Source organism: Cygnus atratus, chromosome 1 (assembly GCF_013377495.2).
Source record: "Cygnus atratus isolate AKBS03 ecotype Queensland, Australia chromosome 1, CAtr_DNAZoo_HiC_assembly, whole genome shotgun sequence".
Taxonomy (NCBI): domain Eukaryota; kingdom Metazoa; phylum Chordata; class Aves; order Anseriformes; family Anatidae; genus Cygnus; species Cygnus atratus.
Window position 1 is genome coordinate 192,760,945 of NC_066362.1, and position 13,275 is coordinate 192,774,219.

The 13,275-nt window shown below is 41.1% G+C and overlaps 1 protein-coding gene across 2 annotated transcripts in view; it reads right to left on the minus strand.

Annotated features, from left to right (window-relative positions):
- Positions 1-13,275, minus strand: part of GRIA4 (glutamate ionotropic receptor AMPA type subunit 4) — a 224,112-nt gene that overhangs the window by 1,384 nt on the left and 209,453 nt on the right. The window contains exons 14-15 of one of the 2 annotated variants that reach the window (XM_035542453.1): positions 7,440-7,554; positions 5,122-5,256 (exon numbers count right to left, since the gene is read on the minus strand). In XM_035542453.1, the coding sequence (XP_035398346.1) occupies positions 5,122-5,256; positions 7,440-7,554 (250 nt within the window). The remainder of the gene's footprint in view (positions 1-5,121; positions 5,257-7,439; positions 7,555-13,275) is intronic. The other variant, XM_035542454.1, reaches the window with a different exon arrangement.

The following is a 13,275-nucleotide window of genomic DNA, read 5'->3' on the forward strand; positions in this document are numbered from 1 at the left end:
TCCTTCCAAGGTATCAGTATGCCCTAAACTGGGATGAGGGAGATTCCTTAAAACTCCCAAATGTTTCCACAGTTTCTGGGTGCACTTCTATGAAATGCACCAGTCTAATATTGTATTGCTGTTATTGGCTCCTTCAAAAACAAATTCTCCAAAGTACAGCTGCCTTTATCGCACAGCAGGATATGGATATAAGAGCATCTTCCCTGATCAATTACTGTAAAAAATTCAGAATAAGACCCCAGCTTAAAGAGTGCATTATGGCATTCCCCTTCAGCTGGAAAAACCTTGTTAATCGTCAATTACAATGTCCATAGTAATCCTTTAAAAAGTCTCCCTGCTGCCAGAGTAATCTGTGGCAGGGACTGTTATCCAGCATATCTTGAACTAACGCAACAGCTAGATATCAAAAGGGAGAAATAGATAATGAGTGAGTGGGGACCTGGGCCCATACAGAGTTCTGCTGAATAACAAAAACTTCAACTACACCCAGCAGCAAATAAAAAACTGCATTTGCAAAGCACAGACACAATGCAATGTGGTGAAACTCCACATGGTGCATGTCCACAGTCCTATTGCAAATGTATGTCAAGGTTCTGCTGCCTGCAGAAATGCACAGAACATGGTTTGGTCAATGGCAAGAAAAGATCTTTAGCCATGAGCTTTGGGGAGGGATGAGAGACCAGATCAGATCACAATGCAGACTAGGCTGGAAATGGGACAGCTGATTTGGTTAAATTTCCCAGCAAGTCATCACTGTGTACCAGCATCTCTCCATCACTTTGATCAGCTGTTTGCTAATGGGAAATCCGAGAAAGAACTTACATTTACATGAGATGAGTGAGTTATGCAAAGCTTGATGGTTTTCTAGCTCAGTCTATAAAGCTTTCTGGCCATTGACAACACACTTAGGACAGAAAGACAGTAAAAAGGGATCTACCAAAAAAAAAAAAAAGGAAAAAAAAGAGAATAATGAACAATTTCTCAGCAGCCTTCCATGGACTAACAGAAAAAGCTGCAATAAGACAATTCCTCTCTTCTCACGGTACAGATTAACAACAGCTCAGCAACACACTGCAGGAAACAACCCAGACAGTCAACAAAGTCAGCAGGAGCAGGTCAAACTTGTACTCAGGAAGGTGCCATAAAGCAAAGTAACCAGATATGTCTCTGTGTTTTATTTTAAACTAAGCTATGGGTAATGAGCCAGGCTAATATTGTGTTTAATTGCTGTTACAATTTCAGATTTATGACCTGGCTATAGAAGTGGTTTCAGGAGAGGCTGGGATGAGAGGGAAAAGTCTTGATATCTACTGTGAATATTACTAAAGTTGTGGAAGTCTCTGTGCATTAAGTGTAAACAGTTAACTGTGTTAGTTTCCAAACTAAGCAATAGTGTTAGTTTTCAGATTAATATCATTAGTCTTGATTAAACTAGTTGTTGACTTAAACACTTGAAAACACTGACTGTCCTGTTCCTACTGGGAAATGGGAATTTAGGAAGCTGACCTCCTCAGTCTATACAGTACAAGTATCCCAGTTGTGTGGGTTCTTTGTTGTTCAGACTTAAGTACCTGGGTCACCTGGGGATGTCTTTGGCACAGATATTGAAGATGAACTTTCATTTTTTTTTCTATGTTGAATTGGAAGTATATAAGTCAAAATAAATAGATCACACGTTTAGTGAGCCATCCTCTAGAATTTGGCCTTGTTAGCAGTTCACTTTTTTTTTTTTTTTTTTTGTCTTTCTGGTAAATTTTGTAGTTAATTTGGTCAATTATGAACAGCATGGGTTGGGAGAGCAAGAGAAGGCAATGGAACTGGAAGCTGGCTGGTGCGCCTCACGGCCCAGGGAGAAGCCGTGTGGTGGTAGCTGGGAAGGCATCCCTGGGATAATCCCCTTCACACCCATGGGTCTGATGGGAGGAACTCAGCAAGACTTTTCTCTGGGGCAGCTGCAGAGAGGGGAGCTGGGCTCCACACTGTTCCCAGGCTATCAGGCTGACTGGCATGCTAAGGGCTTAGTGCTGATACAGGAAAATGGAGAAGAGGAAGAGATCGCTCCCTCTTCACAACATATCTCCTACCCTGCCAAGGGCAGATTCAATAACCCTCCATCTGAACATCTTTATCACATGCATGCGTACTAGTCCTACTTTTCCATTTTTTGCTGCCTCACAGTGGGTTAATTTCCCTGAGGCAACTTACTTTCTACTGGACTAAATTAGAAGAAGAAAATATGTTAATGAATATTAATTTTCAAGTGGGTTATTTAAGCCTTTTTGTATCAGTTTAACACATAAACTGTTAAAACTTTTTGGTGTCAGCTTAAAAATCAGCATGCAGGTTAGGACTGCCAAGTGTCTTTCCGTATTAGCGAGTTTTAGTCCTAATATGATCCCTTTACTCCTTGGATAAATAAACATATCAGAGGTTTTGAAGTGCTAAATGCAGACATATTTCTGCAGAAGTATGTGTAAAGACTGCTGTGAACTCTGTCCTGCTGTCGGCTGGCAGAGGTCTATGACCCATGTGGGTATGAGCCCCACAGGTGGCCCTGCTCTGCCTGAGAGTGTGAGGTGACCTCAGCAGTCTGCCACCTACAAGCATAAGCTCTTCTATGTGAGGTTCAAAATTTTCTCAGGTAACTATTACAACAAACAAGATAAGGAAAATTAAGAATTTCTGAATTCTATAAATACCTGCTTAAAATTCCTAAGTATTTTTTTTTAAAGTTTTTAAATGCCTGCACCCTGAAATGTTTTTTAAAATGTTATCAGAAGTTACCACTGGCCCAAACATCAATTTTCAATTAAATAAAATGTTGGCTTTTAAAATATATTTTCTCCTGTAAGAATTCAACTTTCTGTTTTAAAAAATCACACAAAAACTCAAACTTTAGAGAAAGGTACTTAGGTTCTTTTCTTAGAAGACAAAACTGAACTAGCCCTTATTTTTAAGTGCAGAAGACAGTAAGGGTAAAATAAATTCTGCAAGTATAATAATAGCATTTGTTGTACTGTAATCATAGCACTGGGTGGGAACTCAAGTCATGCCAGGGTTAGTTTGGAAAGCCAGTTTGGGCCAGGTCAGTATTTGAATGAAAGCTTTGTGTTTTTATTTTTTTTTCTTTAGGACTATATTTTGGATGCATTTTGCTTTGTAAACTTGACAAGAAATATGCTTTCTGGGACTTCTGCTGCTGAACAGTGCATTGCTCATGATAAGAGAGAACAGTAAAAAACTATATTTTACTATTGTCAATATACCTTGGGTTTGCTTATAAAAATGGATTGCTGTCATGTGTTATCACTGGAGCTCCTTGCTTTGATATGCATGCATTGTTTTTTATACTAGGCTGGGGATGCTCTCAGTGGTGTTCACGTGCTGTGCTCTGGAGGTTTGGCCTTTTTCTTGCTTATTTCCATGCCTCACATTTTCACTAGTGAACTAAGTGCACAGCTGAGATATTTTTTATGCGGGGAAATCAGGCTCTATTACAATTAACGTATACCCAGGGTCATGACTTCTTGTACAACAGTGAACCAAAGAAAACCACACCGCGACAGCACGTCTGGGAAGCTCCCCAGCCAGCGCACGCCAAGCCCCCTCCCTCACCCCCCGAGGACCCACCTATTCCTTGCAGCGCTCCAGCTACCATGCTCAAACACCATGCTCTGCTCACTCTGTGTCTGCTCTGTACTGTATGGTTCGGTATTGTACCGGCTGTGCCTTTAGCCTGTAAGCTCCTCGGGACAGGGACCTGTTATGTGTTTGGCACACTTCACCTATTGTACAGCGCCGTGTACTCCAGCGCTATATAAATAATAAATAGAAAATAGTAATTGCATCTCCAGTTGTTTCCTCTGAAAATTTTTCTAGGTGGCAACATAACATTTCTATTCATCTCCTTTCACTTAATTTTTGTTTCTTACTTCCACTATAGGGATGGTCCTGTGATTTTAGGAGAAGGTAGTTTTGTTAGAAGAGGAGAGGTGTGGCTTGCTGTTGGCAAGGGGAGGGAGCTTGAGGTAGCACTGAGAGGGCAGGGGACTGGCACACCTCTATTACAAAGCAGCCAGTTTAGCTTAGAAGCTATGGAAAAATTATGTTTAGAAGCTCAGTGTGCTGCTACATACCATTTCCAAAGGTCAGGGAGTTGATTTGACTAATGATTAGTAAGCTGCTCACTGCATGGATGAGACCAAATGCATTGGTAAACCATCCCTACACACCTACTAAGGGCAACTACGCAGGATGCAGCTCAGCAATATCAGCATTTTGGTCTGAAATCACTGCGTGAATGTCTATGAGTCCTGAGCCAAGCAAGCACATTACTGAAAGCTGAGGACAATAATCAAAGTCTGTTCACTAGTTAGTGACTTTTGGTTGTTATTATGGTGGACAAAGCTTGACCTGAAGCAGAATATTGTGTGTGGGGAAAAAAAAAAAAGCCACACAATTAGCATAAAACATGTATCGAAGGGAGGGTGAGGAGCAGGGTGGGGAGGAGGAGGAGAAGGTAAAACAACATTTAGACTTCTTGTAACAGTGCCTTGTCTTCCATTAGGTTAACTATGGTTCAGTGATATTGCCTATCCTAAATCCTCAATGTACGGAAGTCCCAGTTAGGGCCAACAGAGAATAATAAAAGCTTACAGCAATTTGTCACCGGTAGAGTGCAAATGTTTAAGAGAACAGACTGGCCAATCAAGTAATTAAACACTGGCCCTCTGGATATTTCAAATACCAATTATTTCCCAACTGATTGAACAACATTTAGTTGTTATAAATGTATTTTTTATGTTAAAATTTTCTTGCAATGCAGATGTCTATTAGCAACATAGAATAGTATGCTGTACATCTGCAGCCAAAAAAACTGAACCACTTTGCACTGAAGTTTTCCAAAATATAAAGCTCTGTTTAGAAGCAAGCACCACTAGACAGACATGTCACAACACTGCGGTACAAGATGCATCACCCACTCACTGTAGTAGGCCCTAAGTCCTACCCCTAAATTTTAATACTTTCGGTTCCATATACGTTGTAACCTTCTCTATAAGTTGCTAAATTCTGGGTATTCTGCGAGGAAGTTGGGTTAAAAGTCTGTGCACTCTTTGCCACCTTCATTCGCTTCGCCTCTGCCCTGGACTTGTAACAGAACTCTATCAAAGCCACCAGCATTGCCAAGCCCAAGCCTCCAACCAGAATGTAGAAGACTCCAGCAACGTTGCTGAGACTCAAGGCACTCGTCTTGTCCTGGGGAAACAGAAGTGACACAGTTAACCCCGGCATCCAGACCCCTGCAGCACAAGCTACACATTAAAACATCAGAAATAGATATTAATAACAACATTTAGCTGAAATTAAATTACAGTCATTTACATGCCTCTCACAAAATTTGACCTATCTGGATCTATAAAATATATTTTAAACACCTAGTTTTCCTGGTCAACATCAAAGTATTATAAGTATGTTGCGAGTATATTGAGACGTCATTGTTTACTTACTGCAAAGCATTACTTCCACTAGCTGGAGAATTGAACAATGACACGTCCAGTCCTCTTTAAGGGACATTTTAACACTGACATGAAACTGCATTTACACAAAGCTCTTTAAAAGCTTTGGAATCCAGAAATCCATTTACATCAGACAAGATTTTGCTTGATGTTCACAAAAAGACAAATTTCACTTGTACTAGGCATTGATGTAATTCAAAAGATCCAGACTGACTTTCTGCTACTTAAGTGACAGGTGAAAATAACATGTGAGGCTCAAGTTATTGGAACAAACACTTCTTTGAAAGTGCACACTGTACCATACACATCACCATATATTTGCCTCTTACCAATTATTGTAATTTTTTTTTTTCTGTTTTATTATACAGTTCTGGAACATGCCCATGGACTAAGGCTCTGCAGTAGTACAATTTTAAACAGTAATTTATTAAATCTTATACATTATTTAAAATTTAGAAAACAACGATAACTTTCTTTAGCAAATTACTAAATATACAACATCTTATAAACGATCACCTTTTTGGACTTACTGTTGTAAATAATTATTCTACATTTCTCTATACTTCAAATGATTGTTCTACATTTCTCTATACTTCACTGCTTAGTTATGAATCACGTATGTTAGGATTTTAAATCCATGTGCAATTTTAGCACAGTTCTCAAGGAACTCTCTCAGGATTGACTCCCATATACTGCATTGTGCCTTAAGATACTTATAAAGCTTTATTCTTAAGCAGACTATATAATCTTTACCTAAAGTAAGGAGAGTACTTAACTTCCAATTGTAATTTGTATGAAATGTTAACTTCTGCTCAATGTTAGGGTTTAATTTAAAGAGGCACTATTTATTGTGCAGTCAGTAGGTCAGCACAGTAACAATTTCCATGGGTGTACAGGGGTGTCTGGGGCTTATAGACGGTCTTCTGCTTTGTCTGTCTCTTTTTAGCTGGCTAAGAGGACTGAATACCTTGAAGGTGACTCAGTTCCTCTGGTGGCAATTGCTAACATGGAGCCTGGGAATAAGGAGCAGGCAGGACTGGGAAGGACCTGATCTAATGGACACAGTGGGTTGAGGCTTTCTTAGCTGTGCTTTATGGGTGTTCTGCCATCCCCTTGACGATTGTCACTCCTTTCTCCAAACCACTTGCAAGAAAAGCAAAATGTGTAGGGCAGGGAGAGCTAGCAGTCACTGCCCTCATGCTGTCCCCTCAGCTCTGGGCACCACAAGCTGGCACCAAGACAGGCAGCATGGGGATGTTTCAGACTCCCAGAACACAGGGCTGGCACTAACTGTGGTGCACCAGAAAAATACCTCCTTCTGGGCTTGTCCTCATGAGCTCCCTGAAGCTCCGAGGATTAGTTTGGGAATGGACTAGGGTAAATATGGGTAGCTGTAGAAAGCTACGAATTATTGAAACCTTTCACTCCAAAACTTAAATTAGGGCTTCCTTGGCTGCTCGAGGAGCAAGAGACCTCACTAATGGGAGCAAGAAATGGAAATCCTTCCCCTTAGTGCTTCTCCCTGTCCAAAGACACCATAAGGCTAGCCAGCCCTGAAAGGAGAAGATATGAGTGGAGCCAAGCTCAAGTAGCAGACAGGAAAGGTACATCCCCCGTAGGCATGATGGAAACAACCAACCCAACCTGCTTCCCCCCAGACAAAAACTCTGCCTTGTAACTCTCCAACAGCTGCCTTCAACACGTAGGAGGACGTTGGGTGATTTATGGTGATTTATACCACTGAAGACTTCAGAAAGCAATAGTGCTTCTTTAAATTAAAGTGTGACCCCCATCAAGATGGGGCCAAGCCAATTTGCTCTGTGAGTGTCTACAGCTGCTTATTTTACTTCTAAGTCATTTTGGTCATTACTCCCTTTACTGCTTTGTGAACACGATAGTAGGTCCCGAACTGCAGCGACTGACCTTACTTCCAGAGTCCTTGGGTCCACATTCACCTTTATCGTACCACCATTTGTTTTTCAGCTTGTCTAAGACGCCTGCCTCACTGAGTTTCAAAACGGCAAGGTTTACAGGAGTTCTTCACGTGGAAAATAACATAAATAACATTATATATGTTATTTTATGTTATTCAAGTAAAACTACATAGAATCGCATTGCAAAGTGACAGAGCAGAGGCCACAGTGGGTGCTATGTCATGTACTGTTGGCCCAGGTTTAGAGACAGACATACGACCGGGACCTGCTCCATCGCTTTAGGTAACAGGCACATACTGCTGGGGAAGATTTGTAAATAAATGGTATGCAATTACTGTGAACCCAAAACTATTGGCTTAGACACATTAACAACATAGCTTTCAGAGATATATACAATACAACTGCATATATGACTTAATAAACATAGTTTTCCTTGTTTTCTATCCATTGTTGGTTTGTAAGCATACAAGCTAGAAACATGACTTGGCCATAGCTATTTCATTTACTGCCCTCAAAATGAAGCTGGCAAGAGAAGGAGCTGCTTCTGCAGGTTGTCACCGCAGCCTTTGGCACAGACCTGCTGTCACCCTGGGTGCCGACTGCCACTGCCCTGGACCTTGGCTGGGAACACCACAGCCAGTATTTCATATATATTCATATCCTGTTTCCACATTGTTTCCAAATTCAAAGCTTTTCTTTCCATCTCGCTTACTCAACTAGGCCTTTCAGGGTCCCAGGCTGGTGATTAATTACTACTCAGAGTATCTTCCTTGGGACATTTGCCATGGGTGATGCAATGGAGTTAAACATTGAGATGAAACATATTCTAACGCCTCAAAGCATGAACCACTATGAGTTCACACTGAAGTTACTTAAACTCAGTGTATAATATAAAGTGTTATGATAATGCCCCACCTCATGCAGTTGCAGCAGTTTGTTTTCTAAAAGCCTATCAAATGATTAAGACTTATTTTCTATGCTTTCCACTTTGAACCATTGACTGTCCAATTCTTAACATGATAGGCATATATGTATCTATTTATGTGCAGGTGTGCATGAAAATACAATATATATCAGAGAAGGAGGCAGATAAACAGAAACAGCACATGATAGATGGGCTGCTGGTGGCACTGGATGGCATAGAGACTGATCTTGTGCACCAGTGGATTCCTGTGGTACCATTAATCTCTCATAATGCACCATAGTCCGTGCCCTGCTAAAATGTCTATTCATGAATTCAAGGCTTAAAATAAAAATAAAGAATGCAGCGCAAATGGCAATTAGTACAGGGCAACTGAGCCAGCCAAAATGGATACTGTGAAAGAGAAAAGGAATTTGTAATTACACTCTGTAACTTATTTAACAGGAAATCCTCAAATGCTTATGTATAGACATATTTGTGTATATATTCGTATATATATATTTCATATTTAAGAAAGGATGAAGCACACTGCCAAAATTTGCTATTGAGGAAGCCTCAGTGTCACAGCAAAAAGATGATTTTTGACAGCTACAGCTGGGTGAGAGGATTCTCAGGTACTCCCAAGTGATCTCTTTAAATAAAGGAAATGCTTCATCCACTTTTCAAATCCCCCACACGTAATTCATATGGAATATGCTGCCGCTAGCATTAATTTCTCATTTTTTTTTCAGTATTCAAACTTGCATTTTGCCTTCAGGCTCTGTGGCAGCAGATTGTGCAGGTTGAAAGTGGAATGCGAGAGTCCCACAGGTGAGAAAGGAGTGGGCAGCAGTTTGGGTTGCTGGCATGTTGCCTGTCAATATGATCCTCTGTTTGCTTCTAGTACACGTGTGAAATAGTTAATATTATTTGGATAGTCCTCATCTGCAGCATGCCATGCACTGGCACTAAGCCAAATTTCACTGTTCCCAAATCCCAGCAGCGTAACGGGGCTGATTATGGCAAGGACTGGGGATGTCCAGGTTACAGTTCTCACATGGACAGTCAGAAGCCTATGGAGCTGTTGCAGATTAAACTGATTAAAATGGTGTGATAAGTAGGGCTCTGTATGAACTATTAAGACCAGCAGTAAGCTGGGACAAGTCAGAAAGCCTGCCTCCCAGTCTTTTGTGCTTTTATTTTTTATTTTTTCTTCCCAGCACAAACAGTTCAGGTATACAAAGCTTGATACAGGCATGGATTTTTATTTCTTTGCAACTGTAGTCCTTTTAATACCATCATTTCTGCACTGTCTCAGCTTTCTTTTTTTTTTTTTTTTTTTTTGGAGGGGTGGGAAAGCAATCAATTTCATACTTAAAATTGCCATATTATCTTTAATATATAACTGAATGCAATAGCAATGGCAAACATAGATGAGGCAATTCAATTCCTACTCTTCCCTGAAATATAGCCAGTCATATACCAGAGGCCAGTTGCTTGTTCCTCCCCTCCACTATTTTTGCTGAAACTCTTCCTGAATCTCAGTTTAAATCAGCCAGGTGTGATGGGAAAAGTACACACTCAAAACAGTAAGAGAAGCCCAGCTGGAGGGCTGCAAATTTGAAAAGGAACATTTTAGCTCACACTTTTAAGAACACTGGCATATATGCCTGCTTGCAGTCACAGGAAGTGATTGCAGGTATGGTGACTTTTAATTTATTTTAGGCTGTTTTGTTTGTTTTTGTATTTTAGTAGGAGATTTTCAGCAGCTTTTAAGGGAAATGAATGCCCACATCACCTTGGCTTTCAGGGCAAGTTGCCTTTCTAGGCATCTTTCCTTTCTTTAAAAATCTCCTCTCCAAATAAAAATCATTTTGACCATGCCAGTCACACATTCAGAGACTACAATGTGTTACTACAGTGCTTGCCCACTGGTTGCTGAATAGTCCCAGTGACATTAAAGGGGGCAGGAACTAAGAATCAATATGGTCTACTGTACATGAGCAAGAATAATGTACTTAAATCATATACAGAGGATAGATCCAGCATTTAAAACTAAATTTCCCATCTAGTGCAGTCTTGTATATTACAATAGAAAATGACAATATAGATTTTTTTTAAAGTCGTTTGGCGATTCTTGAATTAGTAATTACTAATAACGAGAGCAAGCTGGCAGAGCTGCTGAGAATCACCCTTATTATATACATACAGGATCTAAATTCATGTAAGGGTAATGTATGAAAAATGTTAACTACAATTACCCTTTATAAATGGAGAAGGATTTGTCCCATGTAGCCACATTGCAAAAATTCCACGTGGCAGAGCAGAGGAGACCCTGTTCTTCTATGTGCTGAAATCAGCAGAGGCACAGCCTGACTGGGTGCAGGGACAGTGGTTTTCCACCTTCTCACCATGTCCTTAGCCCTTCTGCCACTCGGCTCCTTACTTGTTTCCTCCCATCCTATCCTCTACCACTTTCTGTTGGAAGGACTGTTTTTCAAGAGCCCAAGGCTGGATTTGGTGCCAGCAACTTCAGCAAAATCGCAGTGCCTTAAAACGGCATTAATGAAGTTCTGAGCTCCTTGTGTACACGACGATGAATGGGGAGTTACAGCATTTAAATTACAACGTTGAGCAATTCTGAAACCAATGCGGAATTTTAAGAGACAGGGATTTAAAAAAAGCAATCACAAGTATGCTCTAGGAGCACTTTCATTACCCACTCAGGGCTGAGCCATTAATTAAGTGTAAGGTCAGCCTCACCCGCTGAATGAAAAACAAGGGATGCTGTCCTCTCCTGGGGGCTGCCGGCAGAGACGGAGCAGAGCTTCGCCAGCATAGCTTCCTTCAGCCCACAAGTTTATCACAACTGTGGAATATAATGGCAGAAATTGGGTTTAAATACCTCTCTGTGCATCACAAGAATCATCTCATGAACTGTACTGTGGCATACAGCTGAGATCTGAGGCACTGTTTTCAGAAGCACTTAAATGACTGAGGGACCTCGGCCTTCTCTCCAAACATCACTTAATTGCTGAGGTCACTAGGCTGCAGGGGAAGGCAGCGTCAGCTACCCAGGGCTGACAACACAGTCTTATGGGGGAAACTGGAAACTGGATCACAATCTGATCTGTCTTTCCAAATTTTGGAAGCTCGTTCCTTAAAGGGAACAATAACTGGGGAGGCTACAGATGAGCTTTTCAGAACACAGAGTGGGGGTAGGAGAAATCTTAGTTTATAGAGTAACACAAACCTTGGAGAACTGCTGAGCTCTTGTGAAACTCCCTGATTTCTATAGTCCTCTTTAATACCATGAAGAAGTTTATTCTGGGTCTAGACTCTCATTCGCTGATGGGTGAATTTCAAATAGTAATAGCACATTTGACCAGTTAAGGCTTAGGTGCTGCATTGCTTTCAGTACAAGACAGATGTTCTTATTTTGGCTCATGACAATAGGAAGCCCCGTAATTTGGACCAGAGCTGCTAACAGAGCTCGGGTTTTGTTCTTTTTAAATTTACACAGTGAAAAGGAGCATTGGTTAGACATGCTTAAGACCTTAGTTCAGGACCTGCTGGTTGCAGTCAGGTTTGCAACAACAGTGCACTGTGTCCTGTTTATTCTACTGATGATTAAATGATAGCATATAAAATTAAAATATTTAGAGCTCCCTTAATTCAGTAAAAATAGTCTTACTGACTTTAATTTACAGATACTACTAGTCTGTTTCTGAACAAGGGAATGGATTTTGGAGATGACAAAGGGCTAACTAACACCTTTAGGAGTCAGAGTAGCTCTAGTTTAAAAAAAACAGACAACAAGACCAGATGCTGCTACAGTGCAGAATTTGAGCAGTACATAATGCATACTCATATCCATGATGTGCCTGGTCCTCCTCAGCATGGGCACTGCAGGCACATGATGGACCTGGGGCCTTCTAGGAGCACCGGGCTTCCTCTCCTCTCTCTGTGCAGTCCTTATGCATAGGTATGGCTACTCACTTGCCTGTGCCTATGAAAAACTGTGGCAAGAAACAGGCCTGAGGTCAGGTAAACGCTGCTAGCACGCTGTATGTAGTCCTAGGACCACAGGTTGAGCTACATCATGTTCCTCATCCTTTGCTAGCAATGCCTTACTCACTGTATTTTCTACTTCACCATGAACTCCTGCCTGACACCTGTTCTTCAATGATGTTCCTCCTCTTCAAATATGTTCCTGCCTCCCTCCTGCATTCACAGATCCTCCCTGTTTCTCCATGGACTGCACTTCTGTGTATTTTTTTCCCCCTACCCTTTCTTCTGTCACTTGCCATCACACCAAACTTGCTCCTTCAGCACCTTCCAGACATATTCCCTGGTGCAGCCCTGCCCTTCCCTGTACCATGAGCTGCTCTCCTTTTCTTGCTTTGTGACTCAGACCACCAGTGGCTGGTAATTGAGGATGGCGAGTTAAAAGGACCCTTGGTTTGCTACATAACTTTTCTCTCATATTTCAGCAACAGTAGGCTTGTGAGGAATGTATTTTAAGAAAATGGAGGCATTTTAATTATGTGACTCCCTGCCTGTGACTTTTTAAAACTTAAATGCCTTCTCCATCCACAGTAATGGAAAAGTTCAGACTTGGGTACTACTTTAATAGTATCAACATGGGATATTTATGGTTCACACATCAACCTTCTTAACAGAAGTTGGTGTCCGCTCCACTTGCACATATGTGCTATCAGGTCTAATATGCCTATGCACTTTGCAACAGAAAATATAGACCATTTTTTGAAACTGTGACTGCTGGCGAGTGGGGAAAAATAGGTAGAGCAGCAGGATCAAAGACAAAGTGAAGAGGAGTAGGACAGCAGTTCTGGGTGAGTGCAGAATAGCCCAAGGGATGGTCCCTGAGGCCAGGACACAGCATGAAAGAGCAGAATGACTA